Here is a 12,480-nt window from a genome sequence, read left to right on the forward strand (position 1 = left end):
ACATTTGGCATTTTCTCATAGCAGCAGAGCCCGATTCTCCAGCCATCCCTCCGTGAAGTCTATGTGTAGGCTCCTGAGTGACCTGGACTTGGTTGGCTTGTTTGGGAGGGTTTAGGTTTTATCTTTATCACATTTTTAGATCTAAAGAAGGAAATACCATTCACTGTGATGGTTCTTAGAAGCTGTTCCCCAACTCAAGCTCAAGCACAATCCATTCTTACCAGCAGTGGTAAGGCTAGAAAGGAGGAGTAGATGTAGAAGTCTTGAACAATTCCTGCCCCCAAGCTGGAGAACCATGCTTTGTGATCAGGACTATGCGCCTCATTTCCTTCCCTTCCTGTTACTCCTCATGTGTACCCATGATAGGCATATGAGTGTGGGCAGAGTGGAATGATGGGGTTTATACTATTCAGTTAGAATTGCAGTCAGCAGAACTGGTCACTCTGTTTGAACAGCTTGCAATAATTACGACCTTGGGAAGGCTGTTACTAGAACTCTTTACTATTATTTAACTGAAAACATGCAGCATATTTACCCCAGGGAAAATAACTACAAATAATAGTGTACTAAGTACTAATTCATCCCAAAGTGTTGGGTCTGATATTTGTAACTTTTTATTTTGTTCATTATTGCAACAAAGTAATTGCACTAATTGCTGTTATATCATGCAGTACTAAGGGTGCTTTATTCATTGGTAGTGCATGTGGGGGGTGGTTGTTATTACTTAGCTCATGTTGCATGTTAATGATGCATGTCTGAAATTTGTTGTGTCCTTCAAGGCATGATGGGTGGCTATCCGCCAGGCCTTCCACCTTTGCAGGGCCCAGTTGATGGCCTTGTTAGCATGGGCAGCATGCAGCCACTTCACCCTGGGGGGCCTCCACCCCACCATCTTCCACCAGGTGTGCCTGGGCTCCCGGGCATCCCACCACCGGGTAAGAACTTCATCCTCATTCACTCATTAATCTCATCTTCATATTCTCTTTTTCCTCTTTCAACCAGTTGTTCCAGGAGGCACCCGTGGCCCATTGTGGCCAGGCCTTCCCTCCCTGAGAATCCAAAGGTTGTCAGCAGCAGGGCATGTCCTGCGCATTCAGCAGGTGGCCCAGCACTTGTGCCCTTGTGCACCCGGCTGCTGGCAGCAGCACAGGACACATGGCAGAGGCCAGAGTCAGCAAACCAAGGGACAAGAGGCATACTCTATCGATAATCACTCAACTAATTTGACATGTCCTTGAAAAGCCAGACAGCCTAGAAGGCTGTGTCCTCTTATCAGTGAATGAAGTTTCCCAAATTGCTAGTTCAGAGTAACATATAAAAGCACTTTTTGCCCCTGAGTTGCATTTCTCCCTCTGGTGCAATTCTTATCTCACAGGGTATAGAGTATCTGTTCCATCTCCTACTTCTCCTCAAGCAACCTTTCTAAGGGGATTGCAGAGCTGCTAATGTAGAACTCTTCAGAAATCTTTCACTCAGTCTGTCTTAGAACAAAAAGCAGGGAGGGGAATGCATTTTCACTGAATTAGTGTTCTGTATGTGAGTTCCCTAAGAGGCATGACATGCCAGGTGTAATGGCTTATGCCTATAATCCCAGCACTTTCAGAGAATGAGGAAGGTGGATCACTTGAGCCCAGGAGTTCAAGACCAGCCTGGGCAACCTGGTGAGACCCCCATCTCTATAAAAATTAGCCAGGTGTTAGGTCGGGCACGGTGGCTCATGCCTGTAATCCCAGCACTTTGGGAGGCCAAGGTGGGCGGATCACTTGAGGTCAGGAGTTCGAGACCAGCCTGGCCAATAGGGTGAAACCCTGTCTGTACTAAAAATACAAAAATTAGCTGGGCGTGGTGGCGGGCGCCTGTAGTCCCAGCTACTCGAGAGGCTGAGGCAGAAGAATCATTTGAACCCAGGAGGCAGAGGTTGCAGTGAGCCAAGATTGCACCACTACACTCCAGCCTGGGCGACAGCAAGACTCTGTCTCAAAAAAAAAAAAAAGGAAAAAGGAAAAATTAGCCAGGTGTGGTGGCATGTGCCTGTAGTCCCAGCTACTCAGGAGGCTGAGGTGGGAGAATTACCTGAGCCTGGGGAGACTGAGGCTGCAGTGAGCGGTGATCGCACCACTGCACTCTAGCCTGAGCAACAGAGTGAGATCCTGTCTCAAAAAAAAAAAAAAAAAGCCTGACATTAAAGAACAACCTAGCCTACCTTCCTAGCTGTAGATACGGGTTTGTCTGTCAGCAGAAGCTTAGAAGTTCTTTTATATAGAAATATATAAATGGATTCCAGAAATAGCTACATTCATTTTCACTTTAAAATGTGAATTAGCAAGTTGAAAGATTATTTTAAAGAAAACCTAAACGAAAGGAAAGTTACATGTTCCCATATTAATTGCCAGCATATGCAAAAGAATTCTTAGCTGTAATCTGGATGGAGGGAATGTGACCTTCGGAAGACTCGGAAAGCATTTGGTCCATTACCTAAAACATTAGCTAAGGGCCCAACCCAAATGGTAAAATGTGGGTGGAAACTTGTTAAATTTGCTTGTACCAGTGTTGGACCTACCAGTGATAGGGTTTTGCAGGGTACCAAATGATGCTTTGGAGGGTGCACCCAGCAGTGTGCAGAGTGAGCAAACTTGGTGGCCTGGCCTGGAGCTTCCAGCCACACTCTTTGTGAGTGTTGCTTAGAATATGACCATAATTCCACAGAAGCATTTGCTCCAGGTGTTCCCAGAGGAGGAAGTGTTTGTAGGGTTAGGTGCTTCTTATGAAAACAGTGGACTGTGTGAATTGCTGTTGCAGCAGGAGTCAGTCATAAGGTAAATGTTCCCATGTGGCAGGTAGACTTGGCCTTAATTTTTTGCCCTGTCACCTTGACACAGGCTATCACTAAGCCAATAAGACCAGGCTGGAGTTGACACCTTCTAGGTGCACTTAGTGGGAGCCATGTCTAACGCCAGTACCCTCTAGGTTGCAGATGTCTTTTGGTGGGTGTTGGGACATAGCTGTCTTCCTTTCCCCCTTCCTGAAATCCTAAATTCAATTGGAGGGAAGCCCAACACACCTGCTTAGAATTGAGGAGACAGGGCCGGACGCGGTGACTCAATCCTGTAATCCCAGCACTTTGTGAGGCTGAGGTGGGAGGATTGCTTTGAGCTCAGCAGTTCAAGACCAGTGGGCAACATGGTGAAACCCCCATATCTATTTTATTTAATTAAAAAAGAAGCCAGGAGTCAGGGAAGATCCCCTCTTAGTGCCTACAAATGCACATGTCTGAGCAGGCTTAGAGGAGTAGGGGATTCATTGAGCTCTTCTGGTGGCTCAGCTCACATTCTCACCAGCTGCCCCAGTATGGCATTTGTCAATAGAGGAAGCAGAAGAGTTTGCTGATTTGTGCTGCCCTGCAAAGCAATGATTTACACAGTTTAGGGAGCCACACCGTGTTCTGGAGTCTAAGGTGGGTGAGTGTCCCAGGGCACAGGGAGGTGATGGGCACAGAGGTTAATAATATATTGCTGGAGCACCAGCTTACCCCCCACAACCTCTTCATTCATTCACGAATAATCATCAGGATCCTACTTTGGTGATCCGGGTGGACTTCTGGGTACTTGGAACATAAAACTCCCTGCTTTAAACAGATGCTTTTTTACTTGTTATTTTCTAACAAATAAGAGGCTCTCTTACGCTTCCTGGAAGTGGCATTTAACAATTCTGAACCTTAGTGCTCGCTTCAGCAGCACATACACTAAAATTGGAACAATATGGAGATGAGCATGGCACAAGGATGACATGCAAACTCATGAAACAGTTCTGAACTTTAGAATGAGGAGCTGCTTCTGCCTGGACAGTATATTACGATTTTTGATCTGAAGGGACTGTACACTATGAAGTTAAACCTCCTCTCAATTCTTCTACATAGCCAGCAGGATTTAAGTTTTCAAGAACAGTTCACCACAGTTTTAGGTTTATTTGTTTTTAATGAACTGGGTCCCTTGCCTATTTCTGTATTTTATCAGAATAGCAAATATGCACCCTGAAATCAAAAGAGCCTCTGACACTAAATTTAGGACATCTCATTATTATCACCTGTGCCTGTGAGACAACAATTGCTCGTGAGCATTCACTGAGGGAAGCTTACAAAATTATTATCAGGGACATAGTACAAATCTAGTAGGGCCATGAAGTCTCTCTGTTCCTTTGTCATTTTGCATATAAAGTGATAGCAACAAGGTTACTTCACTTGATTCCTTTTCAGAGTGCTACTCTATCAGATGGAAGTGTTCTCTCTCTGCCAACACTAGTGACTCCAGTTAGAACCAGCTGCTGATGGTCTGGGAGGGGATAGCAAGGCTGTGCCTTCAGCCTTCACAAAGCTCATTTAACTATGCACTTCCACAGCCTCTTCCCTTGTGTCCCTGCTGTCCTAGTACGTTGCTTACTGCTGAGCCTGATTCCAGTGCCATTCCTGCTGAAATTAAATACAGGCTTCAATTGCAGGAGAATGTGTTGTCAGAAGAAAAACACCTTGAATGTAGAGGTATATTCTGACAATAGCTTACCTAGAGAAATACTAGAAATACTAGAATTTTATGCAAGGTTCAAATCATTTCTAAGCCATAATTGATGTACATCTGACAGATTGTTCTAGTATTATACTTAAGTACCTAGAAACAAAACAACTTTCTATTCAAATCCTGTTGGGGTGCTTAGGATTCCTAGCCACAAAGATTCAAGGGCAGAGGTACATAGGTTTGAATTATGAATGGCATCATTTCTTATCAGACAGTAGTTTTTCAGTCATTTCAACCCAGAGCCTCTAACTGTGCCATTGCATTCTGAATTATAGGTGTGATGAACCAAGGAGTGGCCCCTATGGTAGGGACTCCAGCACCAGGTGGAAGTCCATATGGACAACAGGTGAGCCTCCCAGTTTGATTTTCTAGGACTTGACAGAATTCGAGTTATCCTCCTTCTCAGAACATGTGCAGAGTCTCTTTTTGCCTCACCATGTGGTCCTGTGCTCTTTCAGGTGGGAGTTTTGGGGCCTCCAGGGCAGCAGGCACCACCTCCATATCCCGGCCCACATCCAGCTGGACCCCCTGTCATACAGCAGCCAACAACACCCATGTTTGTAGCTCCCCCACCAAAGACCCAGCGGCTTCTTCACTCAGAGGCCTACCTGAAATACATTGAAGGACTCAGTGCTGAGTCCAACAGTATTAGCAAGTGGGATCAGACACTGGCAGGTAAGGAGTTTCCTTCTAAATAAGCCTTTGTGAAATACATGCTTCCTCAAAGCTGTCTTACTGCTGTTAGTATATTATATCATACAATAAACACCCCTTTTTCTTATACAATTAAAATAAATTATGTATTTTGGCCAGGCATGGTGGCTCACGCCTGTAATCCCAGCACTTTGGGAGGCTGAGGCGGGCGGATCACGAGGTCAGGAGATCGAGACCATCCTGGCTAACACAGTGAAACCCCGTCTCTACTGAAAATACAAAAAAATTAGCTGGGCGAGGTGGCGGGTGCCTGTAGTCCCAGCTACTAGGGAGGCTGAGGCAGAAGAATGGCGTGAACCCCGGAGGCGGAGCCTGCAGTGAGCTGAGATCGTGCCACTGCACTCCAGCCTGGGCGACAGCGAGACTCTGTCTCAAAAAATAAATAAATAAATAAATAAATAATATATTTTATAAATGGTTTGGAGTTTCTTTGCATGTTGACATAACACACTGAAAATGGTTTGTTTTGTTTTTGAGACAGGGTCTCGCTCTGTTGCCCAGGCTGGAGTGCAGTGGTGCGATCTTGGCTCACTGCAGTCTCCACCTCCCAGGTTCAAGTGATTCTTCTGTCTCAGCCTCCCCAGTAGCTGGGATTACAGGCATGTGCCACCACACCTGGCTAATGTTTATATTTTTAGTAGAGATGGGGTTTCACCATATTGGCCAGGCTGGTCTCAAACTCTTGACCTCAAGTGATCCACCTGCCTCGGCCTCTCAAAGTGCTGGGATTACAGGTGTAAGCCACTATGCCTGGCCTGAAAATGGTTTTTGGGTTTTTTTTTGTTTTGATTTTTGAGACAGTCTCACTCTGTCGCCCAGGCTGGAGTGCAGTGGTACAGTCTCGACTCACTGCAACCTCCAACCCCCAGGTTCAAGCGATTCTTGTGCCTTAGCCTCCTGAGCAGCTGGAATTACAGGTGCTCACCACCAAGCCCAGCTAATTGTTTTATTTTTAGTAGAGATGGGATTTCGCCATTTTGGCCAGGCTGGTCCCGAACTCCTGACCTCAGGTGATCTACTCACCTCAGCCTCCCAAAGAGCTGGGATTATAGGAATGAGTCACGGTGCCCTGCCTAAAAGTGTTTTGTTTGTTTTTTTTTTGCCAAATTTCAAAGCCTAGTTTTCTCATAAACATCACTGCCATCTTTTTAAGTACATTGTTTTTTGTTTGTTGTTTTGTTTTGTTTTGTTTCAGTCATTTGGACGTTAGCATAGATGCATTGGGTAAATTAAAAATTATTGGCCAGGCACAGTGGCTCCCACTTTGGGAGGCTGAAGTGGACAGATGGATTGAGTTCAGGAGTTTGAAACCAGCCTGGGCAACATGGCAAAACCCCGTCTCTACAAAAAAGTTAAAAATTAGCCAGATGAGGGCCAGGAGTGGTGGCTCACGCCTGTAATCCCAGCACTTTGGGAGGCTGAGGCGGGCAGATCACTTGAGGTCAGGAGATCAAGACCAGTCTGGCCAACATGGTGAAATCCCATCTCTACTAAAAATACAAAAATTAGCTGGGCGTGGTGTCTGGTGTCTGTAATCCCAGCTACTTGGGAGGCTAAGGCATGAGAATCATTTGAACCCGGAGGTGGAGGTTGCAGTGAGCCAAGATCACACCACTGCACTCCAGCCTGGGTGACAGAATAAGACTCTGTCTAAAAAAAACAAAAAACAACAACAAAAAAAACTATTTTACCTCAGTTTAACAAAAGGAAAAAAATATTAGAAACCTATTAGGCTATTCATTTAGTTCAACATACTTATGTATTTTCAGTATGTACTGAAGTATTTGTGTAGTTTCTGGAGAGAAGTTTGGAAGTTTCTACTTATTCTTGATTTCTAAACCAACTTTGGTCATCTCATTTCATTTCTTTTGAGTAGAAGGTATGTTTTCCCTTTCTTCACATGTTTACCTTTTTAGGAATTTTTGTTAACATTGAAGTAATTATTAAATATCAGGGATGCCTACAAAAAAATAATGATCAGGCCGGGTGCAGTGGCTCACACCTGTAATCCCAGCACTTTGGGAGGCCAAGGTAGGCAGATCACCTGAGGTCAGGAGTTCAAGACCAGCCTGGCCAACATGGTGAAACCTGTCTCTACTAAAAATAGAAAAATCAGCCAGGCTTGGTGGCAGATTCCTGTAATCCCAGCTACTCTGGAGCCTGAGGCAGGAGAATCGCTTGAACCCAGGGGACAGAGGTTACAGTGAGCTGAGATCACGCCACTGCACTCCAGCGAGGGCAACAGAGGGAGACTCCATCCCAAAAAAAAAAAAAAAAAATTATGATCAAATCTTAAAATGATGCTAGTAAATGCTAGTAAAAAATTTATGATCAAATCTTAAAATGATGCTAGTAATGGTGCCTAGTAAAATGATGTAAGAAATGTGCCTGGAAATATTCTGCAGTAAAATTCATAATATTTAATAAATATTCAATGTTTTGTGTTTTAATAAGTTCATCAGACCTTAGAACTGAGGGAAATTTTGCCAACTTAAAATTCTAATTTCTGTCTCTCTGTACTTTAATTTTCAGCTCGAAGACGTGACGTCCATTTGTCGAAAGAACAGGAGAGCCGCCTACCCTCTCACTGGCTGAAAAGCAAAGGGGCCCACACCACCATGGCAGATGCCCTCTGGCGCCTTCGAGATTTGATGCTCCGGGACACCCTCAACATTCGCCAAGCATACAACCTAGAAAATGTTTAATCACATCATTATGTTTCTTTTATATAGAAGCATAAAGAGTTGTGGATCAGTAGCCATTTTAGTTACTGGGGGTGGGGGGAAGGAACAAAGGAGGATAATTTTTATTGCATTTTACTGTACATCACAAGGCCATTTTTATATAAGGACACTTTTAATAAGCTATTTCAATTTGTTTGTTATATTAAGTTGACTTTATCAAATACACAAAGATTTTTTTGCATATGTTTCCTTCGTTTAAAACCAGTTTCATAATTGGTTGTATATGTAGACTTGGAGTTTTATCTTTTTACTTGTTGCCATGGAACTGAAACCATTAGAGGTTTTGTCTTGGCTTGGGGTTTTTGTTTTCTTGGTTTTGGGTTTTTTTATATATATAAAAGAACAAAATGAAAAAAAAACACACACACAAGAGTTTACAGATTAGTTTAAATTGATAATGAAATGTGAAGTTTATCCTAGTTTACATCTTAGAGAGGGGAGTATACTTGTTTTTGTTTCATGTGCCTGAATATCTTAAGCCACTTTCTGCAAAAGCTGTTTCTTACAGATGAAGTGCTTTCTTTGAAAGGTGGTTATTTAGGTTTTAGATGTTTAATAGACATGGCACATTTGCTTTATTAACTCAGAGGCTCACTACAGAAATACGTAATCAGTGCTGTGCATCTGTCTGCGGCTAATGTACCTCCTGGACACCAGGAGGGGAAAAAGCACTTTTTCAATTGTGCTGAGTTAGACATCTGTGAGTTAGACTATGGTGTCATTGATTTTTGCAGAACACGTGCACAACCCTGAGGTATGTTTAGTCTAGGCAGGTACGTTTAAGGGTATTTTGATCTATTTATAATGAATTCACAATTTATGCCTATAAATTTCAGATGATTTAAAATTTTAAACCGGTTGCACTGAAAAACATTGAAGTTCATCTTGAAGAAAGCATTAAGGTATGCATGGAGGTGATTTATTTTTAAACATAACACCTAACCTAACATGGGGAAGAGAGTATGTAACTAGATATGAGCTGTATAAGAAGCATAATTGTGAACGAGTAGATTGATTGCCTTCATATATAAGTATGTTTTAGTATTCCTTATTTCCTTATTATCAGATGTATTTTTTCTTTTAAGTTTCAATGTTATAATTCTCAACCAGAAATTTAATACTTTCTAAAATATTTTTTAAATTTAGCTTGTGCTTTTGAATTACAGGAGAAGGGAATCATAATTTAATAAAATGCTCACTAGAAAGACCATTACAGATCCCAAACACTTGGGTTTGGTGACCCTGTCTTTCTTATATGACCCTATAATAAACATTTGAAGGCAGCATAGGATGGCAGACAGTAGGAACATTGTTTCACTTGGCGGCATGTTTTTGAAACCTGCTTTATAGTAACTGGGTGATTGCCATTGTGGTAGAGCTTCCACTGCTGTTTATAATCTGAGAGAGTTACTCTCAGAGGATGCTATTTTCCTTTTAATCTGCTATGAATCAGTACCCAGATGTTTAGGATTACTGTACTTATTAAATCATGAGGGCAAAAGAGTGTAGAGTGGAAAAAAGTCTCTTGTATCTAGATACTTTAAATACAGGAGGCCCTTTAACTTAATTGCCTTTAGTCAACCACTGGATTTGAATTTGCATCAAGTATTTTAAATAATATTGAATTTAAAAAAATGTATTGCAGTAGTGTGTCAGTACCTTATTGTTAAAGTGAGTCAGATAAATCTTCAATTCCTGGTTATTTGGGCAATTGAATCATCATGGACTGTATAATGCAATCAGATTATTTTGTTTCTAGACATCCTTGAATTACACCAAAGAACATGAAATTTAGTTGTGGTTAAATTATTTATTTATTTCATGCATTCATTTTATTTCCCTTAAGGTCTGGATGAGACTTCTTTGGGGAGCCTCTAAAAAAATTATTCACTGGGGGCCACGTGGGTCGTTAGAAGCCAGAGCTCTCCTCCAGGCTCCTTCCCAGTGCCTAGAGGTGCTATAGGAAACATAGATCCAGCCAGGGGCTTCCCTAAGGCAGTGCAGCACTGGCCCAGGGCATCACTAGACAGGCCCTAATTAAGTTTTTTTTAAAAAGCCTGTGTATTTATTTTAGAATCATGTTTTTCTGTATATTAACTTGGGGGATATCATTAATATTTAGGATATAAGATTTGAGGTCAGCCATCTTAAAAAAAGGAAAACAAAAAAAAAAATTGACTTAAGAAAGTACAAATAAACTATACATCTTTTTTTCGTAAGTTTTAGGAACTGTAGTAATGTGGCTTAGAAAGTATAATGGCCTAAATGTTTTCAAAATGTAAGTTCCTGTGGAGAAGAATTGTTTATATTGCAAACAGGGGGGACTGAGGGGAACCTATAGGTTTAAAACAGTGTTTGTCAGCCAACTGATTTAAAAGGCCTTTAACTGTTTTGGTTGTTGTTTTTTTCAAGCCACTCTCCCCTTCCTATGAGGAAGAATTGAGAGGGGCACCTATTTCTGTAAAATCCCCAAATTGGTGTTGATGATTTTGAGCTTGAATGTTTTCATACCTGATTAAAACTTGGTTTATTCTAATTTCTGTATCATATCATCTGAGGTTTATGTGGTAACTAGTCTTATAACATGTATGTATCATTTTTTTGTTGTTCATCTAAAGCTTTTTAATCCAAATAAATACAGAGTTTGCAAAGTGATTTGGATTAACCAGGTTTGGTTGTTCTGTTAAAGTGGTGTCAGATGTTTCAAGCAGATTTAACTCCTGCAAGCCCTTATTTCATGCTGACAAGGATGTGACTGCCAATTTAAGAGAACAAAGCTCCACAGGTGGAGATGAAAGTCAGTGTCCAGACCTCTGGTTCAGGGCTCAGGCTGCATTAATGCAGAGCCAAATGTAGTCAGACTGCAGCCTGAAGTGCCCCACGCCACGCCTCAGGCTGGCAGTCAAGGAATTCCTACATGTCCTCAGCATGGGCAGAAATGCAGGTTGAAATTAAAATTGGAGAGTTACTGAGAGCGGAAAGTGAGGAAAGCATGTCCTCTATCATAAAGCAGTATAGCCCACTTCAAATAGCTTGTCTGTGGCCAGAAGAAACAGGTGGCCCAGGTGTCTTTAACATCTTTATAAACTCTTAAAACATGACCACGCTTTTAATAGAAAGTGTTAGTAAAATCAACCAACTGTTTTCCTCTAATATCACTTTGCAAATCGCTGTGGTTCTGTTCTCCTGAATTTAGGATAGTACTGCCATCTGTGCCCCTGAGCATATTTTGAACAGTCATTGATGTATAGTTAGACATCCCATCTGAACACTGAGCAAACAAATATTGCTATTATTCTGTTCCTTTTTTTTTTTTTTCTTTTGAGACGGAACCTCACTCTGTCACCCAGGCTGGAGTGCAGTGGTGCAACCTTGGCTCACTGCAGCATGCGCCACCATGCCTGGCTAATTTTTGAATTTTTAGTAGAAACAGGGTTTCTCCATATTGGCTAGGCTGGTTTTGAACTCCTGGCCTCAAGTGATCCACCTGCCTCAGCCTCCCAAAGTGCTAAGGTTACAGGTGTGAGCCACTGCACCCAGCCTACCCTGTTCCTTTTTAGCCTGGAAGTATGCTAGGTCCCTGAATGAAAGTTCAGAACTAAACAAATTAATGGACTGTCCCTTTTCCCTGTTTTGGCTATTTCATGGTATTTATGTCTTGCAGATAGCACATGAGACAAGAAACTCCAGATTTAATACACATGTGAAGACTAAGCACTAACATGCTTTACTAGGAGATAAATTACTTTGGAAAACAACAGGGTCCAAGAGTGTGTGTGTGTGTGTGTATATATATATTTTGTTGTTGTTGTTGTTGACACCATTTGCCTGCCTTAGCCTCCTGAGTAGCTGGGACTACAGGCTCCCGCCACCACACCCGGCTAAATTTTTTGTGTTTTTAGTAGAGATGGGGTTTCACTGTGTTAGCCAGGATGGTCTTGATCTCCTGATGTCATGATCCGCCTGCCTCGGCCTCCCAAAGTGCTGGGATTACAGGCATGAGCCACCACACCCGGCTAAGAGTATATTTTTTTAAAGAGAGTTAATTCAGTGTGAAAAATTTAAACACACAAAAAAAATGGAGATTAAATATTACATCAGGGATGTAGGTAAGACTTCCAAAATAGAACTGCTAGATGAACAAAAATAACTCATTTATTCACTACTTTTTCTCTTTTTTTTGGGGGGGGGGCTGTAATATTCTTGTACTATTATTAGGTACTTTCTCTATAAATTCAGATAATAAAGTGACACTCCAAAGCCCATGTTCTTTCCCCAACACCGCAGTGGAGGTGGAGTTCTAGCAATAAATGCTAATCAGGTTTTCAGCATTCTGAAAGAAGTATAGTTCTTGAAATTTATTAAAATTTATGCCCTGTAGTTTACAGTTGGTGGTACTGCAGTTCTTTTCACAGTTTTGTTTTGTTTTCCGAGACAGGGTCTCACTCCATTGC

The 12,480-nt window shown here is 42.0% G+C and overlaps 1 protein-coding gene and 1 pseudogene across 13 annotated transcripts in view; both read left to right on the top strand.

Moving 5' to 3' along the window:
* PBRM1 (polybromo 1) overlaps positions 1 to 10,681 on the top strand; it is a 141,106-nt gene extending 130,425 nt beyond the window's left edge. For 10 of the 13 annotated variants that reach the window (XM_030811634.1, XM_030811636.1, XM_030811643.1 and 7 more), the window contains 3 exons: positions 4,844 to 4,914; positions 5,027 to 5,243; positions 7,815 to 10,562. In XM_030811634.1, the coding sequence (XP_030667494.1) occupies positions 4,844 to 4,914; positions 5,027 to 5,243; positions 7,815 to 7,987 (461 nt within the window). In that variant the 3' untranslated portion in view covers positions 7,988 to 10,562. Of the gene's footprint in view, positions 1 to 779; positions 936 to 4,843; positions 4,915 to 5,026; positions 5,244 to 7,814 lie in introns of all 13 variants that reach the window. The other 3 variants (XM_012496530.2, XM_030811633.1, XM_030811631.1) reach the window with 3 other exon arrangements.
* On the top strand, positions 3,719 to 3,816 carry LOC115834914 (annotated as a pseudogene).
* Positions 10,682 to 12,480: the final 1,799 nt, after the last annotated feature.

The sequence above is a fragment of the Nomascus leucogenys genome, chromosome 4, assembly GCF_006542625.1.
Source record: "Nomascus leucogenys isolate Asia chromosome 4, Asia_NLE_v1, whole genome shotgun sequence".
Taxonomy (NCBI): domain Eukaryota; kingdom Metazoa; phylum Chordata; class Mammalia; order Primates; family Hylobatidae; genus Nomascus; species Nomascus leucogenys.